The sequence below is a fragment of the Kogia breviceps genome, chromosome 9 (assembly GCF_026419965.1).
Source record: "Kogia breviceps isolate mKogBre1 chromosome 9, mKogBre1 haplotype 1, whole genome shotgun sequence".
Lineage (NCBI taxonomy): Eukaryota > Metazoa > Chordata > Mammalia > Artiodactyla > Physeteridae > Kogia > Kogia breviceps.
In genome coordinates, this window is record NC_081318.1 from 62,089,377 (window position 1) to 62,111,435 (window position 22,059).

Genomic DNA, 22,059 nt, shown 5'->3' on the forward strand with positions numbered 1-22,059 from the left:
TTTTGCTAACATCTCTTTGAGGAAATCAATATATTTGACACACTTTGCTTTGTATTTGCACTTTGCCTAGTAGGTAACATAAAACTGAGCTCACTGTATGTGTTCAAGGAGTACCTATTAATTGATTAATGTCATCTTTTCTACGAGGAAAGTAATACCAATATTAAGTAACTTCCCCCAAATTGCTAATGATTCCCTTTGAAAATGCTCAGGTATATTTTACTTCAGGTCTAGCACAGTTTAAGAAGATTATACAGCACCTAAAATATGTTAATAGTTTAATGAATTCCAAGCCATACTGTAGAAATGACTTTTCTCTTAAGCCTTAAGTCTGGGAGTTTGACCGTTCCATTTAGGAGAATACACGCCTAAGTTATATTTGTTTTGAAAAGTTGTGTCACTATAGCCAAGTATCTGTCATTGGAGAAGTGGATAAAGAAGATGTGGTACATATATTCAGCAATGAGGAAGAAGGAAATCCTGCCATTTGTAAACAACATTGATGAACCTTGAGGGCATTATGCTAAGTGAAATAAGTCAGACAAAGAAAGACAAATACTGTATGGTATCACTTGTTTGCGGGATCTAAGAAAAGCTAAACTCATAGAAACTGAGAGTAGAGTGGTGGTTGCTAGACTGGAGGGTAAAGGGGAGTGGTCAAAGGGTACATACTTCCAATTATAAGATGAGTAAGTTCTGGGGATCTAATGTACAGAATTTTGATTATAGTTAATAATACTGTATTATATATACTTGAAAGTTGCTAAGAGAGTAAATCTCAAATGTTCTCACCCCCAAAAAGAAACGGTAATTATGTAATGGGATGGAGGTATTAACTTATGCTACAGTGGTGTCATTTTGCAATATATAATAGCATCAAATCAACATGTTGTACAGGGACTTACCCAGTGGTGCATTGGTTAAGAATCCGCCTGCCAGTGCAGGGGACACAGGTTCAATCCCTGGTCTGGGAAGATCCCACATGCAGCAGAGTAACTAAGCCCATGCGCCACAACTACTGAGACTGCGCTCTAGAGCCCGTGAGCCACAACTACTGAAACCTACGCACCCTAGAGCCCATGCGCGGCAACAAGGGAAGCCACCGCAATGAAAGCCTGCGTGCGCTGCAATGAAGAGTAGCCCCCGCTCGCTGCAGCTAGAGAAAGCCCGCCTGCAGCAATGAAGGCCCAGTGCAGCCAAAAATAAATAAATAAATTTATTTTTTTAAAAAAGTTGTACACCTTAAACTTACACAATGTTATATGTCATTTATGTTTCAATAAAGCTGGAAAATAAAGATTTTGTGACTAAGAGTAATATAATAGTAAGATATTAAATACTAACAAGTAACTAATGCTAAATGCCGTACGATTTACACCATGGGATTTACAATTTTAAAGTGTTTAGTAATTGGTCTACCAGATCCATTTTGTTTATATAAGATGGGAACTTAAAAACTTAATGAGGTCCCTATATTAAGAGGTTGGGTTTGACTTTAATCAATAGGCATGTGAAATACTAGTCTTTCATCTTAGAAAAAGTGTTTAAAGGGGAAGATGTTTCTGGTGTTACAAAGGTAAAATATGAAATAATCTGGGGAAATTTAGTCTTATGTATTTACCAACAAGATTTAAATCGTATAAGTGAAGCATTTGTAGCATATATTTATTTCTTATTTTCAATAGTTTTAATTATTAAAAGTTGGAGAATAAGTCATTGTAGTGAAATAGTCTCTTCTTGAAATCTTTGATAAAAATTTTATTTTTTAACATCTAAAATTAAAGAAATAAATACTTAAAGCTTGGTATTCACTTCTGTTCTCTTCTTGCTTCTCCCTTCTCCCCAAAGCAGATTGCCAAACTGAGGCAGCAACTACAACGTAGTAAGCAGAGCAGTCGGCACAGTAAGGAGAAGGATCGTCAGTCACCTCTCCATGGCAACCATATAGCAATCAATCACACTCAGGTAGGCTAACTTCTTGTCCAGATTGAAATAATTCCTTTTAAAGGGTTCATTATAAAGGAGAACCCATTATTTTAGGATTAAAAAAAATTAATGTAAATCTCTAGCTCTGGTACATAACAATGTTTGTTTTAAGAAGTTTTTGTTTTTGTTTTAGCCATATGTGTAATCTTTTAATAACAGACATAACGGTGTAGTGGTCACAAGGATGACTGTTACTGGCCTGGGCTGAAATCCTAGCTCATTCACTTACTAAGCAACTCTGGGCATTATCTTATTTGATCTTCCTAATAGTACCTTAACCCATCTTTCTCTGTGTCTCTTGATGTTTTTACCCCATCTGACTTAGGAAGAAATTGAGAATTCGTTTTTTTGTCCTCCCACCCCCACCCCAAACATGTACTCACATACCCCATGGAACAAACTTCTGGAAATGCTATTCTAGACCAAATTTACTTAGAAATGTTAATGTAAATTTTAGTAAATCAAATATAGTTGTATAGCAGGAGAAACCCAAGTAGTTTATCAAAAAAATCTAATTAGGGGTTGTTTCACAAATGTAAGGATAATTCAACTTTAGGAAATGTATTAGGTTAGTTCATTGCATCAGAAAGTCAAAGTAGATGCTGAATAACATAATAACACTTGATAAAAACTCAGTATCCCAAAGTGAGAGAGTGGCATGGACATATATACACTACCAGACGCAGGGTGGATAGCTAGTGGGAAGCAGCCGCATGGCACAGGGAGATCAGCTAGGTGGTTTGTGACTACCTAGAGGGGTGGGAGGGAGACACAAGAGGGAGGGGATATGGGGATATATGTATATGTATAACTGATTCACTTTGTTGTAAAGCAGAAACTAACACACCATTGTAAAGCAATTATACTCCAATAAAGATGTTAAAAAGAAAAAAGTGAATGGTTCCTATAATGACTGAAAAAACAAACAAAAACCAAAAAAACAAAAAAACTCAGTATCCATATGTGATAAAAACTTATCCTAAAATAGGACACTTCCTGATGGGACTAACTGCAAATGTAGTTAGATCCTAACAATAAAATACTGGAAGTATTTCTGTTAAAATAAAAATGAAGTCATAGATGTCTGTAATTATTGATGTTATTTGCTAGTAGTTTAGAGGTTCTAGACAGAGCAGTAAGAAATGTTATCACTATGTGCATACGATATTGTTGTATATTTAGAAAAGTGAGTTTACTAAAACTCACTAAAAAAGTGAGTTTACTAAACTATTAAAAAACTAATGATAGGATGGCTAAAATGGAAGATATTGACAATACCAAGTGTTGATAAGGATGTGAAGCAACCAGAACAGCCACACATTGCTGGTGGCAACACAAAATGGTACAGCTACTTTGGAAAGAAGTTTGGCATTTTCTTAAGAAGTTAAACATACACTGATCATATAGCCCAGGAATTCCACTCTTTGGTATCTGTCCACAAGAAATAAAAACATATGTCCAGACAGTGACTTCTATATCATTGTTCATGGCAGCAGTATCTATAAGAGTCAAAAAATGGAAACCAACAAATATCCATGAACTGGTGAATGGATAAACAACCCTTCATACATCCAGGATAAACAACCCTTCATACATCCATATAGTGTAATACTATTCAGCAGTAAAAAGGAAGGAACTACTGGTACTTACAACAACAAGGTTGAATCTCAAAAACATCATGCCAAGTGAAGTCAGAAGTAAAAGGCTACATACTATATGATTCATTACATTAAATCCTCAAAAAAGCAAAATGATTCAAAGTATTAGGGGTGGGAATTGACTGTAGAAAAGCCCTAGAGAAATTTTTTGGATGATAGAAGTTTCTAAAATGTGATTATACTGATAATTGGATGACTGTATATTTACAAAGCTCAATGAGTTACATATTTAAAATGGGAGGATTTTATTGTATGTCAGTTATACCTCATCAAAGCTGTAAAATAAACATGTAGTTGGCAAGCAAGCCTTAGACATTTCAAGAGAAAGTTCACATATGCCTTTTTCTTCTTAACCTGGTAAAATTAATATATTATTCTTATTCTGTTTATTTCAAGCACCTTTTCTGTAAGAGCCCAATGCATTTATAGTATATCTGTTGACATTGATTTTACAGAAAAAATTTATACACTTGTTCCCAATTTACATTGAATTTTTTGGCATTGTAGTTATGTTTTAAAATAATTATCTGGGCTTCCCTGGTGGTGCAGTGGTTGAGAATCTGTCTGCTAATGCAGGGGACATGGGTTCGAGCCCTGGTCTGGGAGGATCCCACATGCCGCGGAGCAGCTAGGCCCGTGAGCCACAACTACTGAGCCTGCGCGTCTGGAGCCTGTGCTCCGCAACGAGAGGCCGCGATAGTGAGAGGCCCGTGCACCTCGATGAGTGGCCCCTGCTTGCCACAACTAGAGAAAGCCCTCGCACAGAAATGAAGACACAACACAGCAAAAATAAATAAATTAATTAATAAACTCCTACCCCCAACATCTTCTAAAAAAAAAATTATCTTTTGCTATACATACTGAAATAGTTGTAGATGAAATATGAAGTCTAGAATGTGCTTTAATATACTCAAAGAACAAAAACAAGTGGATGTTTAGATGAAATAAAGTTAGAAAATGTTGATAAGTTTTGGAACTGGATGACGTGCACCTGAGTGTTCATTATACTATTCTGTTTAATTATGTTTATGATTATAATTTTTCACAATAAAAAGAAAAACTGAGAACTTGATCAGATAAAATGTAAACATATAAAAATCAGTTGTTTTCTCCTATACTAGTAAAGGTAAACTACTGTTTCCCTCTGCTTATAACATTCGTGACACCAAATGCGTGAGATTTTTTTCCCATACCAACCAATTCTCCAACTCGCCAGACACCAACCACGTGTCCTACAATTCAGTTATAACACTAACTACGTGGAGTTAGCACAGACCTCACAGATGAAGGAGTCCGCCCCACAAAACTACCCCTCTTCAGATGACAGTTGAAAGGTCCAGATTGTCATTGTACTTTTGACCTACTGGCTATGAAGAAGGGATTCCCATAGCCCCTTCTTCAGGTTCAGTAACTTGCTGTAATGGCTCAAAGAACTCAGGGAAACACATTTCCTTGTTTATTACAAAGGATATCATAAAGGGTACATACAAATGAACAGCAGGATGAAGAGGTGCACAGGGCAAGGTCTGTAAGTAACTCACGTGTAAGAGCTTCTGCTCGCATGGAGGTGGGGTGTGCCACCCTTCTGGTACATGGATGTGTGTTCACCAACCTGGAAGCTCTCTGAACCCATAGTGTAGGGATGTTTTTGGAGGCTTCATCACATAGGCATGATTAATTATTAACTCAGTCTCCAGCCCCTCTCCTTACCAGAGGATGAGGGGGATGGGGGTTGGACTGGAAGTTCCAAGCTTCTAATCATGGTTTCTTTCTAGTGACCAGCCCCCCCATTCGGAACCTATTCAGGAATCCACCAAGAGTCACCTCATTAGAACAAAAAACTCTTGGTCCTATCTCCCAGGAAATTCCAAGGGATTTAGGAGCTATGTGTCAGGACTGGTGTCAAAAACCAAATATTGGAACAAAAGATGCTCCTAATGCTCCTGTCCCTCAGGAAATTACAAGATTTTAGGAACTCTGTGTCAGGAACCAGGGGTAGAAACCAAGTACATATTTCTTATTATGTTACAACTAGCAGTAACATGTTAGTATATATATAACGAAAAATATAAAATGCCTAGGCTTAAAAGAAATATGCAAACTATAAGACTTTATTGAGGATATGAAATATAAAATAGAGACAAATGGGAAGTCATTCATGCATGGGAAGACTCAATATTTTTCAAATAGTAATTTTCCCAAAATTAACATACAAACTGAGTTCCAATGGAAATGTAAAAGGAATTGTTTTATTACTTTAAAAGTTATTTTCAAAGGTAATATGGAAAAGTAATGCCAGTTAAAAAGAAAATTTGAAAAGGCTTTCCCTATAGGATACCAAAATGCAAAATGTAACTGCTATAAAATTATAGCAGTTAAAGTGGAGCTCTGTATAGGGATTATCAAGTAACAACTGAAGGAAATCAAATACAGAATCCATAAAGAAATGTTGAGGCAGTTTGATTACTATGTGGGAAAAAATACTACTTCATAACATACACAAAAATCAATCATGGTAGGTTAAATATTTAAATATAGAAAACCATAAAAGTACTGAAAGATATTTCATACTAAAGTAAACAGTAAATGTATGACAAAGAGTTACAATTTTAATATGAAAAAAGCTCATGCATTAATAATGAGAAAAAGGACATTCGTGGGCAGCAGTTTACAGATGGCAGGAGCACAGCACTGAGTGTGGGAAATATATTATTCATTTAATCAATGACTAGCTGTCTACCTCATTATGAATCATATATATCAACTTTAATCATTCAGAATAAGGTAGAGATCATATACTGTTCTTCTTTTTTAACCTTGTTCATCTTTATTTTTATTTCCTTTCTGTTCTTTAAGTTCCTTGAGCATCAAAAGGCTTGTCTTATACTTTGTGGTACCTCCTGCAGGACAGCTATGAGAGGTGGTTAATTTTTGACAACTCCTCCAAAGGACTTTTGAAAGCAACCTTATAGTTGTTAAGTGAGTGTTACTGAACTTAACATGATATTGTTGCCACACTACTTAGTAATCCAAAAGCCTTTCTTAAATGGTTGATAAAATGGAAATGAAAAATACTAGAAGGTAATTGTCGCAGTGCAGGGAACAAATCTTTTAAACACATACACAAGCACAGAGCAGAGCTGAAGTGTCACACGATACACTCAACTTACATGATTTCAACTATGCTTTTCCAGTAAAAACGAAAAAGAAAAAAAATTAAACAGTGCAGAGGACACTCGATTTCTGCCATTCTACTGGAAAAGTGTTTACAGTTTACAATCATACCTTTATACTTACGTAAAGGATTACTTTGACTCTGTAATTTTTACCTTACTTCCTTACTTTGGAACCTAAACTGCTGTATGTGTATCTGAATTTATACTGTATTTGAAATTTCAAAATAACTCTGCTCATTGAGTTTCTCTTTTAAGATTTACCATGCTCTTTAGTTCTTGATTTCTTTGGCCACAAATAATTTGATAACACCTTATCTTCTATTTTGTAGGCTACTGGATCAAGATCAGTCCCTATGCCACTGTCAAATGTATCAGTGCCAAAATCATCTGTTTCACGTGTGCCCTGCAATGTAGAAGGAATAAGTCCCGAATTAGAAAAGGTATTCATTAAAGAAAATAACGGGAAAGAGGAACTATCCAAGGTAAGGTTACATGGGATGTTTTAATCACTTTTTTCTTTAATATTGTGGACTGTCTCAAAAGTCTTTTTTCGGGGGGGGGGGGTTTACAGCTTTATTAGATGTAATTCACATACCATACAGTTTACCCATTTAAAGTGTATAAGTCAGTGTTTTTTAGCATATTCACAGAGTTGTGCAACCAATACTGCAGTCAACTTTACAGCTTTTTCATCACCCCCAAAAGAGACTCTATACCCTTTAGCATTCATCTCTTATTTTCCTCCAGTGAGGCAACAACTAATCTACTTTCTCCGTCTATGAATTGGCCTGTTCTAGACATTTCATATAAATGCAGTCATGCAATATATGGCCTTTGTAACAGGTGTTTTTCACTGAGCATAATGGTTTTAAGGTTCACCTATAGTGTAATATGTATCAGTACTTCATTCCTTTTTATTGCCAAATAATATTCAATCATACAGATTTTATTATCCAGTCATTAATTAACATTTCCATAGTTTCTAATTTTTGGCTATTATGAGTAATGCTGCTGTGAAGTTTATATACAAGTTTTTGTGTGAACATGATGTTTTCATTTCTGTTGAGTATATACCCATGAGTGGAATTGCTTGTATGGTAACTCTTTGTTTAACCTTTTGAGAAACTGCCAGACTACTTTCCAAAGTGGCTGCACTGCACCATTTTACATCCCCACCGGCTGTGTATGAAGGTTCCAATTTCTCCATCTTCAGCAACACTTGTAATTATATGTCTTTTTTATTGTAGCCATTCTAGTGGATGTGAAGTGGTATCTCATGATGGTGTTGACCATTTGTATATCCTTTTTGGAAAACTGTCTATTTAGATCCTTTGCCCATTTCAAAATTAAGTTGTCTTTTTACTATTGATTGGTAAAAGGTCTTTATAAAGTTCTTACCTTCTAGATAAAAATCCCTTATTAGATATATGATTTGAAAATAATTCCCATCCTGTGGGTGGTCTTTTCACTTTTCATTTTCTTTTGGGTCATATCTAAAAGATTTCCTAATCTGAGGTCACAATGATTTATTCCTGTGCTTTCTTCTAAGAGTTTTATGCTTTTAGCTTTCTCTTATATTTAGGTCTCTGATCCATTTAAATTAATCAAAAATACTTTATAAATTACCTCTGTCCCAGAAAAGAAATCTGGTCACTCCTGCATATGAACCTATATTTGACCACATTTTAAAGATATACTCAACAAAAGAAAACATCGAGTAGCATTTGGCTTAATTATCTGATGGTTTTTTAGAACTAAAATATGATTTATGTCAAATATGTATCTAATTCCTTCAAATAATGTGTAGATTTTAAAACTGATTTAGAGTTCATCTCAAAATTCACACAGTTAATTTTATATTTATAAAATTGAAAAAGAAACTTTTTCCAACTCTGAATATTGCTTAGCAGATATAAGCATTAATCACAGTTTATTGTATATGCTTCCAAATATGTGTATGTATGCTAATATATAATGAATCACTGTATGAATGTACCATAATTTAAAAGTCCCCTACTGATGGGCATTTAGATTGTTTTCAGTTTTTGTCATCATAAGCAGTGCTTTAGAAAACATAGTGTACTCTTGGCAGACAATTTCCTGGCTGTGAAACTGTTGGGTCAAAGCATTTGCACGTTTTAAATTTTGATGAATATTGCTAAAATTACCATCCCAAAAGGTTGTGCCATTTTACTCTCCCTAGAGTTAAATTTTTATGTTATATTCATTAGGCCAAAAAGGAACCCTTTGGAAATTGTGCTCTTAGTTTAGCTGTGTATACCATTAAAATGTTTCCTTTATACATTAAGTAACATTTAAGAACAGTAATGTAAGGAAGTAAAATTGGTCTAATTTTTTGAGGATGAGATAATCAGACACATATTTGCTAATTCTTTAAGAACTGCTAAGCAAAACTATACTAGAAGATGAAACTTAGTAACACAGTTCTGCTTGAGTACACTTTCTTCTTATGTGCACACAGAACATTCTCCAGGATAGATCACATCTTGGGTCACAAGCCTCAGAAAATTTAAGAAAATTGAAATCATATCAGGCATCTTTTCTGACTACAACACTATGAGACTGGAAATCAGTTACAGGAAAAAAAAAAAACTGTAAAAACCACAACTACATGGAGGCTAAACAGTACACAACTAAATAAGCAAGAGATCAGTGAAGAAATCAAAGAAGAAATTTAAAAATACATAGAAACAAATGAAAACAAAACCACAGTGATCCAAAATCTACGGGATGCAACAAAAGCACTTCTAAGAGGCAAGTTTATAGCAATTCAATCTCACCTCAAGAACCAAGAAAAATCTCAAATAAACAATCTAACCTTACACCTAAAGCAACTAGAGAAACAAGAACAAAGAAAAACCAGAGTCAGTAGAAGGAAAGAAATCATAAAGATCAGAGAAGAAATAAATGAAATAGAAATGAAGAAAATAATAGCAAAGATCAATGAAACTAAAAGTTGGTTCTTTGAGAAGATAACCAAAACTGATAAACCTTTAGCCAAGACTCATCAAGAAAAAAAGGGAGAGGATGCAGATCAATAAAATTAGAAATGAAAAAGGAGAAATCACAACTGACACTGCAGAAATACAAAGGATGATAAGAGACTACTACAAACAATTATATGCCAATTAAATGGACAACCTGGAAGAAATGGACAAATTCTTGGAAAGGTACAATTTTCCAAGACTGAACCAGGAAGAATTAGAAAATATAAACAAGTAATGAAATTGAAACTGTAATTAAAAATCTTCCAACAAACAGAGTCCAGGACCAGATCGCTTCTTAGGCAAGTTCTATAGAGCATTTAGAGAAGAGCTAACGCTGATCCTTCTCAAACTCTTCCAAAAAATTGCAGAGGGAGGAACACTCCCAAATTCATTCTACAAAGCCACCATCACCCTGATACCAAAACCAGACAAAGATGTCACAAAGAAAGAAAACTACAGGCCAATATCACTGATGAACATAGATGCAAAAATCCTCAAAAAAAATACCAGCAAACAGAATCCAACAGCACATTAAAAGGATCATACACCATGATCAAGTGGGATTTATCCCAGGGATGCAAGGATTCTTCAGTATATGCACATCAATCAATGTGATACACCATATTAACAAATCGAAGGAGAAAAACCATATGATCATCACAATAGACTCAGAAAAAACTTTTGACAAAATTCAACACCATTTATGATAAAAACTCTCCAGAAAATGGGCGTAGAGGGAACCTACCTCAACGTAAAAAGGCCATATATGATAAACCCACAGCAAACATCATACTCAATGGTAAAAAATTAAAAGCATTTCCACTAAGATCAGGAACAAAACAAGGATGTCCACTCTTGCCACTCTTATTCCACATAGTTTTGAAGTCCTAGCCACAGCAATCAGAGAAGAAAAAGAAATAAAAGGAATACAAATTGGAAAAGAAGTAAAAATGTCACTGTTTGCAGATGATATGATACTATACATAGAAAATCCTAAAGATGCCACCAGAAAACTACTAGAACTAATCAATGAATTTGGTAAAGTTGCAGGATACAAAATTAATGCACAGAAATCTCTTGCATTCCTATACACAATGAAAAATCAGAAAGAGAAATTAAGGAAACAATCCCATTTACCATTGCAACAAAAAGAACAAAATACCTAGGAATAAACCTACTAAGGAGGCAGAAAACTTGTACTCAGAAAACTATAAAACACTGACGAAAGAAATTAAAGATGACATAAACAGATGGAGAAATGTACCATGTTCTTGGATTGGAAGAATCAATATTGTGAAATGACTATACTACCCAAAGAAACCTACAGATTCAGTGCAATCCCTATCAAACTACCAATGGCATTCTTCACAGAATTAGAACAAAAAATTTTACAATTTGTGTAGAAACGCAAAAGACCCCAAATAGCCAAAGCAATCCTGAGAAAGAAAAACGGAGCTGGAGGAATCCCTGACTTCAAACTCTACTACAAAGCTACAGTAATCAAGACAGTATGGTACTGGCACAAAAACAGAAATGTAGATCAATGGTGCAGGATAGAAAGCCCAGAGGTAAACCCACACACATATGGTCACCTAATTTATGACAAAGGAGGCAAGAACACACAATGGAGAAAAGACAGCCTCTTCAATAAGTGGTGATGAGAAAACTGGACAGCTACATGTAAAAGAATGAAATTAGAACACTCCCTGACACTATACACAAAAATAAATTCCAAAAGGATTAAAGACCTAAATGTAGGACCAGACTATAAAACTCTTAGAGGAAAACATAGGAAAAACACATCTTTTTTGACCTACCTCCTAGAGTAATGAAAATAAAACCAAAAATAAACAAATGGGACCTAATGAAACTTATAAGCTTTTGCACAGCAAAGGAAACCATAAACAAGAGAAAGAAACAGCTCTCAGAATGGGAGAAAATATTTGCGAATAAAGCAATGGTCAAAGGATTAATCTCTAAAATATACAAACAGCTCAGGGAACTCAATATCAAAAAAACAAACAACCCAATTAAAAAATGGGCAGAAGACCTAAATAATCATTTCACAAAAGAAGGCATACAGATGGCTAAGAAGCATGTGAAAAGATGCTCAACATCACTAATTATTAGAGAAATGCAAATCAAAACTTCAGTAAAGTATCATCTCAAACCGATCAGAATGGCCATCAAAAAGTCTACAAAAAGTAAATGCTGGAGAGGGTGTGGAGAAAAGTGAACCCTCCTACACTGTTGGTGGGAATGTATATTGATACAGCCACTGGGGAGAACAGTATGGAGGTTCCTTGAAAAACTAAAAATAGAACTACCATACGACCCAGCAATCCCCCTACTGGGAATATACCGTGAGAAAACCATAATTCAAAAGGACACATGTACCCCAATGTTCATTGCAGCACTATTTACAATAGCCAGGACATGGAAACAACCTAAATGTCCCGTGATAGATGAATGGATAAAGATGTGGTACATATATACAATGGAATATTACTCAGCCATAAAAAGGAACAAAGTTGGGTCATTTGCAGATATGTGGATGGACCTAGAGTCTGTCATACAGAGTGAAGTAAGCCAGAAAGAAAGAAACAAATATAGTATATTAAGACATATCTGTGTAATCTAAAAATTGTTACAGATGAAACTATTTGTAGGGTAGGAATAGAGACGCAGATATAGAGAATGGACATGTGAACATGGGGGGAAGGGGAAGGTGGGACAAATTGGGAGATTAGGTTTGACATAAATACACTACCATGTGTAAAATAGATAGCTAGTGGGAACCTGCTGTATAGCACAGGGAGCTCAGCTCGGTCCTCTGTGGTGACCTAGATGGATGGGATGGGGAAGGGGGGTGCGAGGGAGGTCCAAGAGGTAGGAGATATAGGTATACATATAGCTGATTCACTTCATTGTACAGCAGAAACACAACACTGTAAAGCAATTTTACTCCAATTAAAGAAAAAATAACATAGTTCTGCTTTTAAGTAAGTCATATTCTAATTTCACAGTAGCCACTTCAGAATTATTCTGGGGTAACCTACACAGTTGTAACTAAAATATTAATTTTAAGAATTTTTAGGGGCTTCCCTGGTGGCGCAGTGGTTAAGAATCCGCCTGCCGATGCAGGGACACGGGTTCGTGCCCTGGTCCGGGAAGATCCCACATGCCGCGGAGCAAGTAAGCCCGTGAGCCATGGCCGCTAGGCCTGCGCGTCCGGAGCCTGTGCTCCGCAACGGGAGAGGCCACAGCAGTGAGAGGCCTGCATACCGCAAAAAAAAAAAAAAAAAAGAATTTTTAGATTTATGATTAAGTGTGCCTCAAAGTTTTAATAAATCAAAATGTCACTATCAGTGAACCTGTCAATAGTTTCCTAAGTCTTTATATTTCCCATCTTTTTTTTTTTTTTTCGGTACGAGGGCCTCTCACTGTTGTGGCCTCTCCCATTGCGGAGCACAGGCTCCGGACGCGCAGGCTCAGCGGCCGTGGCTCATGGGCCCAGCAGCTCTGCGGCATGTGGGATCTTCCCAGACCGGGGCACAAACCCGTGTCCCCTGCATCGGCAGGCGGACTCTCAACCACTGCACCACCAGGGAAGCCCTCCCATCATTATTTTGTGTAAATGTGTAAACTTCTAAAATCTGCTTTGTTATTCTAATTCTTCTGAACCCCCTCCCCAACAAAACAGAAGTTGGTTAAGGAAATTGATATATATTATCCAGTTAAAGATTCAGAAATGGGAATACAAAATGATTGTATCAAATAGGACATGAATAAAAGATAACTCAAATTCTTAAACTTTTTTTAGTTACAAATTGATACATTATTCTTTTACTAATTACCAATATTGACATTTTATTAGAGCAGCATTTTCCTTGACTTAAATATCTAAGTTTTAAGAAAAACCTCTGTCATGAAACCCTCATATATATTCCAAAATGATCTTTCTTTATGGGTTGTTCTGAAAACCTCACACACCTATCACATAATTTTGTCCAAAAAAGCCCCCCAAAACCTGCACCCATGATTTATTCTTAGAATTGTTCATTCTAAAATTTAGTGCAGTATTGTAATTAAAATCTCAATTTAGTTAAGTAAAAGAAAAATTTTAAATAATAAATAATTTTCTTAGCGTTTGACCAAGTAACTTAATATTCCTTTGGGAATATTTCTTTCCTAAATTGGAAAATTTTACTTTTTTTGTTTGTTGACAAAATTAACTAATATTCCATAATTGAATACTCTCCTTACAGTAGCATGGTCATTGTCAGGTTGTGAAAATGGTCTAGTTTTGGTTTAGCAACTCTGCATAGATAGATGAAGTTTTTATTTTAGGTTTTGACCTTCACTTAATTTGTTGTAGAAAAACACTGATATATTTTGAGTCTTGCCTAATTTTATCTTACGTCATTTTCCCTCTGACAGTGTTTCTAAAATCTCTGAAACAACAAATCTCAGAGTAATAGCAGTAAACAGTGAAAATAAGTTGTAAATAAACTAAGAATATATTGGTTCTTTTTTCCTAGCATTTCAATCTTGTCTATGTAATGACAAAAATACTGTAAAAATATACAATTGTATTTGTTGACCTCACTTTGTTAGCATGCTGATGAGCAAGATATATCTTTACAGCAGAAGCAGAGTAGAAACAGTCCACTGCTGCTGAAGCTCTGATGCCATTTAATTGACCATGTCACCAGGAGCTCTAAACTTTAAGTTCTTGGGGTTTCCCTGGCGGTGCAGTGGTTAAGAATCCGCCTGCCCATGCAGGGGACACGGGTTCGAGCCCTGGTCTGGGAAGATCCCACATGCTGTGGATCAGCTAAGCCCATGCGCCACAACTACTGAGTCTGCGCTCTAGGGCCTGTGCTCCACAACAAGAGAAGCCACTGCAATGAAGAGTAGCTCTCGCTCGCTGCAACTAGAGAAAGCCCACGCTCAGCAAAGACGACCCAACGCTGCCAATAATAAAATAAATAAATTTATTTAAAAATAAAATAAAATAAACTATAGTTTCTTATTGGTAAAAACATTGTGCTAATGAGGTCTAGGGTCTTCTTGGGTCAAAAATATATGATTCATATATGATTCTGTGATTATAATTTCATTTCTATTTTTTATTTTTGCCACTCAGAACAATGCATTAGAACTAAGCAAAATTCATTACTAGTCCTACTCAGTTGGATACCAAATTAGAAGAAATGTTCTGAGTTATCTTAATATCCTCCCTTGAGTACTAATAGAATAAACCTTTTATTATAAATTTTGGGTAAACTACAAAATCTGTTCCTGGCTTGTAAAAAAAATAATAAGAAGAAGAAAGAATGAAGAAATAGAAATCCATACCTGTGAATATGAGATTTCTCTTTTTTTACTATCAAGTCAAAGTGACTTCTTGAGCGGTTTGACTAATTCTTAAAGCAAATGTTTATTGAATGTCTGCTGTGTGCCAGACACAGTGCTAGGGATGCAGTGTTAAAAGAAGCCCCTGTCCTTGAAGAGTGTTACTGGGAGTGCTGACCTAAAAGTGACTGGCAGAAATTAAGACACAAGATTGGTATCTTTATTTTCTGAAGAATCAACTGTGGTGGCGATAATACTGCAAAATGAAATCAAAAGAAACACCAGTGCTTTCTATATGGATGGAGTTATGAACTGTCACTGACGGTGTGATGGTTGTTGCCCTTCCAGCCTTTGGATATCCCGGATGGTCGGAGAGCCCCCCTCCCTGCTCACTACCGGAGCAGCAGCACTCGCAGCATCGACACGCAGACCCCCTCTGTGCAGGAGCGCAGCAGTAGTTGCAGCAGTCACTCCCCCTGTGTCTCCCCCTTCTGTCCCCCGGAATCCCAGGATGGTAGCCCTTGCTCAACAGAAGATTTACTCTATGATCGTGATAAAGGTGAGAATGAAATCATCCATTTAGAGGGTTTGTTATAAGGCCTCGGTCATTCTACTTTCTTTGTCTTAGACCATTACATCACCTTTTTTCTTTCATTGAATGGTGGGATTGTAAAGGATTGGCTGATCTAGGTTGGTTTGTTCATTGGTTTCATGTACCCCCTTCTTTGTGACTTTCGCAAACATCTTCCATAAATGTGTCAGAGGAGCACAGCGCATGGTTATAACAGCTAATGAAAGCTATAAAATGAGTGTGTACAGCTTCACATCATGTAACACACAGTTTTTTTCCTTAGTATTGTCCGGAGTTAAGGATGGTTATGGTAAAGTGTATGTTCCTCGTGCCTGAGGTTAGATTTCGTATTCAGATTAATTTGGGAGAAAATTATTTCTAAAAAAATCTGGTGGAAGAATGATTATATTTTTAACCAAGTGGGATAAAGTTTAAAAAGTACCTGCAGCACATCAGGGAATATATTATGGTATGTAGATGAATTATTAACTAACACCAATAAGAGTGCAGAACCCGTGGGGTTTCTTATTGCCTGTCAACCCCTGTCTGCCCATGTCCTCCTGTCTTCGTGTCAGGCACTTGGTTACCACTGTTCACTCTCTTCTTTCAGTTTCTGGCCCCCTCAGACTGAGACACCAAAGGTACCAAAGACTGCCCAGCTTCCACCTTCCTAGCTACTTACAAAGAAACACCGAACTTCCTTTGTAACACATTTATTGCTTTTCACCACAAGAAGATCATAGGCAACACAAATTTTAAAACGTGAAAAAATTAAAGTTTATAGAATCTTACAGGATTTTTTTATGGGCCTTGTCCTGACTTGACCCCCAACCCCCTCAATTTGTTTTATTTTGAGGTATTGATACATTTAAAGTGCCTAAATATTAAGTGCTAAGCCCCCTGAATTTTTACACACGTATGCTCTCATGAAACCACTACCTGGATCAAGATACAGAACATTTTTCGCATCCCAGAAGGATCCCTAGCCCCCTTCACAGACAGTATCCTTCTCCTCTCCACCTAGAAGTAACCACTGTTGACTTCCATCATCATAGTCTAATTTTTCCCTGTTACTGGATTTCATAGAAATGGATTGATGCAGTGTGTATTCTTTTGGTCTGGCTTCTTTCAGTCATCATTACGCCTAACTCTCTGCTGAGATGTTAGATGGAAGCTACTTTGGACTTTGTCCTCTGCTTTTATTTCTGTGGGTGGATCTCAACAGTTCTCCCCTTTTCACCTTTTCCTTAGAAGCCTTGTGAACTCTCTTCCTCCATTAAGGATGTACTGAAAGCAGTACCTTAGTTAGGCATCTCTCTGCTTCAAGTGGAATGTCGATTTTGTAGAATGCAGACTAGGAAACTTTCATTTCACTGAGGCATCCTAGGACAGCAAACACTTCAGTCACTTCCTCACATTTTTAGTATGGATGTTTCATAGTAAAACAAACAAAACACCTTGCTTCTAGTAGGGGTATTTGTTTTGAAGGTAAATGGAAATGTTAAATAATCATAATTTATTGTAGGCCGCAGAGGTAGTATATGGTGAAACAGATCTTTTAAAACCCGTATTTTTTTATTATACCACTAGAAAAGATAAGTGCAGACCACTTTTGCTACTTATTAGCACTTACAGTTGGGTTAAAATTAAAAGTAAAAATAACAGTGATAATAAGGGTGGGCAGTTAATTCAGAAGTTTTGTTTTCTTCTAAGTTTAATACTGTGGATAGTTGAGAGATGCTGAACCAAAAGGGAGATGTATTAGGAAGTTGATAGATGAATTCCATTTTGGTTAGCTGGTTGTGAGATTGTCTTCTTGGCCTCTACGGGACTGTATTCTATGAGGCAATCTCACAACCAGTTAGAACCACATTCTCTCTATCTATTCATCTGTCCATGGACACTTAGGTTGTTCCCATGTTTTGGCTATTGTGAATAATACTGCAATGAGCATGGGAGTGCAGGTATCTCTTCGAGATAGTACAATATTCTGAATTCTGGCTGTTTCTTAGAGAAGTTAGACTTTTTCCTAAGACTGCTTCTGGTTGTATATTTTTCTCTATGCCCTTTTATTCTTTTATACCAGATATCTGCCTGCATAACACAAGTGTCTTATCTTTCTTCTGTTCCTCTTGTTTGTTTAATTTAAAATGAGAGCGTTGGTCCACATCATCTCTAAGGCCAACAGTTTTTCCCCTAATAGTTAAAACAAATTTTTTTCTTAGTAAAACAAGGTGATGATACTTGTTTTCATACCTCATACCATTATTGGGGTTAAATGAGATATTGGAACAAAGTGCTTAGCACAACTCTTGGTATGTAGTAAACACTCAATAAATGGTGTTTGGTGTGACTAATAGTGATTTTTAAAAAAACTTCTTTAGAAACTAAGAAGACTACAGAATCATTTAAGACACTTTTCTGTTTTCTACAAAACTACCTCAGTTTGGGAATTAAGACCTCATCACATAAGTTTCTTAATATATCTACCATATTTAGCTTTGAGGCATTACTTTGTGATTAAGATCAAGTTTACGTTACCGTTCTCTGGAAAAAATGTGTGACCTATTACAATGTGCATTTTCTAGTTCTCAAATCAGCTACTTTCTTTGTGAAGAGAAAATTAAAATAGCATCGATCTCTTTTATGTATGTATGTATATGTGTATGTATACATACACATACATGTATTTTAGGATTGGGAGTGGAGATTTATGTATGTCAACTGAGTTTATGCTGCTGGTTTATTCAAGACACATTTGTTGAACATCTACTGTATGTGTCAGGCACTCTACTGGAGAGTGGAGAAATACAGAAGAGTAAGATGTGTATCTGTTTTTAGGGAATCTGTAGTCTAATAGGGAGTAATAGTAATGTTAACAAGTAATACACTATTATACAAGTATGTTCAGGAAACTAAAGGTACAAAGGAGAGGGAGTTGTCAGTTTTGCAATTTCTGAAACTTACATATTTAAATCATTCAAACTATAGAATAATCTCTGACTCAGTTCTTCAGAATGGACAGTCCAAATTTTTTAAAAATACTAATTCTAGCTTACAATTTGCATTTTTCCACAGTGAAGCTTAAATTGGTCTTTTCTTTCTTTACATTTATTTCCAGTAAAGAGAAAAAAAAGAAGCTATAGAGTTCTAATAGGTGTGCATCATTAACTCTGAAAACAGAATTGATACTGTAATTCTGTAGTCAACTAGAATTGATTTGGAGTACCTACCTATTCTGTAGTTGCTGTTGTCGACTAGCTACTTTAGACATCCTTAGGTGCCTGGATTGGCATGCACAGGTGGGGCAAGGGATAGGCATCGTGAGTATATAGCTCTAATGAGAGATGTGCTAGTTAGCTGATTATTCTTCTAGTACTCATCTGTTATAGCCTTATCCTTTTCCTGACTTTATTATTTCTGCTTATTCCTAACATCTGTTTTTCTCCATGACACATATATAATTTGAGACCTATAAAATACTTTTAGTTGATTAGCATAGTGGTTCTTTGGCTGTTTCAATGGCAATGCCAGGACAAAAACACTCTCATTATTGAGAGAAGTCCAGCCTTTAAGAGACTATTTTCAGGTTTTAGTTTTTAGGGTTTGGTGGTTTTTTGACAGATTTTTCCAGTGACCTAAAGATTGAAGGCAGCCTGGTAACGTGTAAAGTTGCTAGGCTTACTAACCTAATAACAGCCACAGTTCCCACATTATGATCTGTTTGGAGAATTCAGAGATCCAGAATAAGAGCTCTTATTATCTTGACATCTTCAGAATATATCCTAAGAGTTAGCGTAAATTCTTCTACATTATCATGCCCAAAATGCAAGGGAGAAAAACAGTCATTTATATAATGTAAATGGCAGTGTCAAATATTAGTTCTTTTAGCAGCTCTGCCAGCTTTCCTTAATAAGGTAGCAAGCCACAAAATCTAGACTTCAGTCTGCCACTTATAGTTGATCTTTGGCACAATTCACTTAGGCAGGTTGTTATAAAATTCTGCAGTTTTGCAAGATATTGTGGAAACGTTGATTATTCTAATCATGACGTCAACTGAACCATTCTACTCAGGTCAACTACCAAGAGTTGTATTCCAAGAGTCCATAAATTGATTACTTGGAACTTAAACTATGTTTTCCCACAGGAACAGTGTATATCATGTAGATGGAGTTTCCAGGGCACGATGCGTATAAGCCTATTTAACTCATGCTATGATTTAACTTATAAATATTAATATTTCTAGACTTTGGGTATTAGGACTGAGCAGCCCATAGTTGCAGGAAAGAAAAAAAAGTATTATCTTTCCAGGGTCTAGGGCTGACCCCAGGCAGACTTTTAAAAGAGACTCTTTTTGATATCTTATTCCTTTCTGCATACATTTTAAACTCTATTTGCATTCATCTTTAGGGCTCTATTTCTTAACATTCTTTGACCTTTGCCCTTACCATACTTTAACTCTCCACCTTCTAGATATCCTAATCAGCCAAGATTTTGTGGTACTTTTCTTTTTGTGGTTTATATTGTGAAAAGCGATATGTTGGATATACTTCTTTTAGCTACCACACCTTGCAAATTGCAGCTTTTGAGCCTGAATCTGTTTCTCAATCAAAAGATTCTCCCCACATAATTCTAAGATGCTTATTATCCTAGAAGAACCTCTTGCTGGTAAAATTACAAAGAGTGTAGAAATCTTATTCCAACAAAGGAGTTATTCCATAGGTTAAAAAGTGAACTTTTCTAGAATTACATCCCTAAGGTCATCTTCCCTGTTTTGCTTTTTCAAGAGTACATCTAAAATTACATGTACCCCCATTATCTGATGCATATAAGAAGCATCCAGTAAATGCCTTTTCCCCCTTTTTTGGAAAATGTCTACAATTTTACTAATAGCAGTTGCAGTGCTAGCTCTCTATGGATGAGATAGTATTCTTAATTCAAAATTATTAGTAAGTGTACAACTCAGTTCTAGCAGTTTCAACTCAGAGTCTAAAACAAAAGCAAACCAAAATTTATATGTCTGCATATATAATTTCACTTAATCTTTTATTATCTATTTACTAGACTATAAGCTCCATCAAGAGCAGGTAACTTTATTTTGCTCATTACTTTATCCTCAGCGACTAGAGTGGAGCCTAGCATTAGCATGGAGTATTGCTTAGTCGAGATTTTTTCAGTATTCCTTCTTCATGGTATGTCCATTTTTTTAAGAATATATTTTTATAGCTTTGTTGAAAACATTAGTGTCTTTTTCCTTAACTGGTTAACTTATATATGTTAGGCTTTTGAATGTTCAGGAAGAGTATGATAATCCTCCCCGCTACCACCAACCAAAAAAAGATAAACAGTCACCACTCTAAGATTATGCTAATTTAGTGATCATAGGCCTTTGGTGAGAAAGAAGCCATAAAGTTCAAATTTCCTGTTGAAATTAGGGGAAGGGAAATAACTTTGCTAAAATCCATCTCATCTTCTACTCTGATAATGACTGGGGAAAAAATAGGGTATGGGCTGGAGGAAAGGGGATCTATTGAATTTTTTTCTCCCTGTTATCTTTTATGTTCCTCTGAGAAGAAATATGGACACACTGAAGCCACTCCTTGCACTGTCTCCTTGTGAGACTAACAGAAGGCAGACCCAATGAAGCTGCTGCCTAAACTCTAAGAGTCTACTGAGGAGAAGCGTGGAATGTTAGGTTGGAACTTGATCATCGAGTCTAATGAGGACACTAGAGTTGATAGATCAAAACAGTGAGGCAGATAGCATCATGGTAACGAACTCTGACTCTGGTGCAGCCAGGTTGAATCTCTGCTCTGCCACTTACTAATTATGTGTCCTTGGGCAAGTTACTCAACCTCTCTGTATGTTTTCTCACCTGTAAATTAAGGAAAATGATGGCACCTGCCTCACAGGATTGTTATGATGATTAAATTTGCCCAGGTGACTTTACCTTTGCTATCCCCTGTAATATTATCACAATCCGATGAGTAGGGACATTGTCATTATTTTAAGAATGGGGGAGCCTAAGGCTTAGAGAAATGACGTGAACTTTCCTAAACCTTGTGAAGTCCAGATGCCAACAAAGATCTTCTGTAGGAACTTCATACTACTATTTGCTGCCTTTGCAGGAGGAATAGCCACTACACAGTCATTCAGCTGTGAAAGAGCCTGGTATGTGGAGAACAGTTAAAAAAAAAAAAATGTGTGGCTAGAGCACAGGGGTAAATGGTAGGGAGTAGAAAGCAGTGAGAGTGGAGAGGTAGCTAGAAAGGCCACTATTTCATAAGGGCCTTATAGCATTG

The 22,059-nt window shown here is 36.1% G+C and overlaps 1 protein-coding gene across 1 annotated transcript in view; it reads left to right on the plus strand.

The window, feature by feature from the left end:
• Positions 1-22,059, plus strand: part of GLCCI1 (glucocorticoid induced 1) — a 122,863-nt gene that overhangs the window by 91,555 nt on the left and 9,249 nt on the right. Inside the window, exons 4-6 of the mRNA XM_059074722.2 lie at positions 1,849-1,965; positions 7,150-7,302; positions 15,535-15,745. Coding sequence (XP_058930705.1) covers positions 1,849-1,965; positions 7,150-7,302; positions 15,535-15,745 — 481 coding nt within the window. The remainder of the gene's footprint in view (positions 1-1,848; positions 1,966-7,149; positions 7,303-15,534; positions 15,746-22,059) is intronic.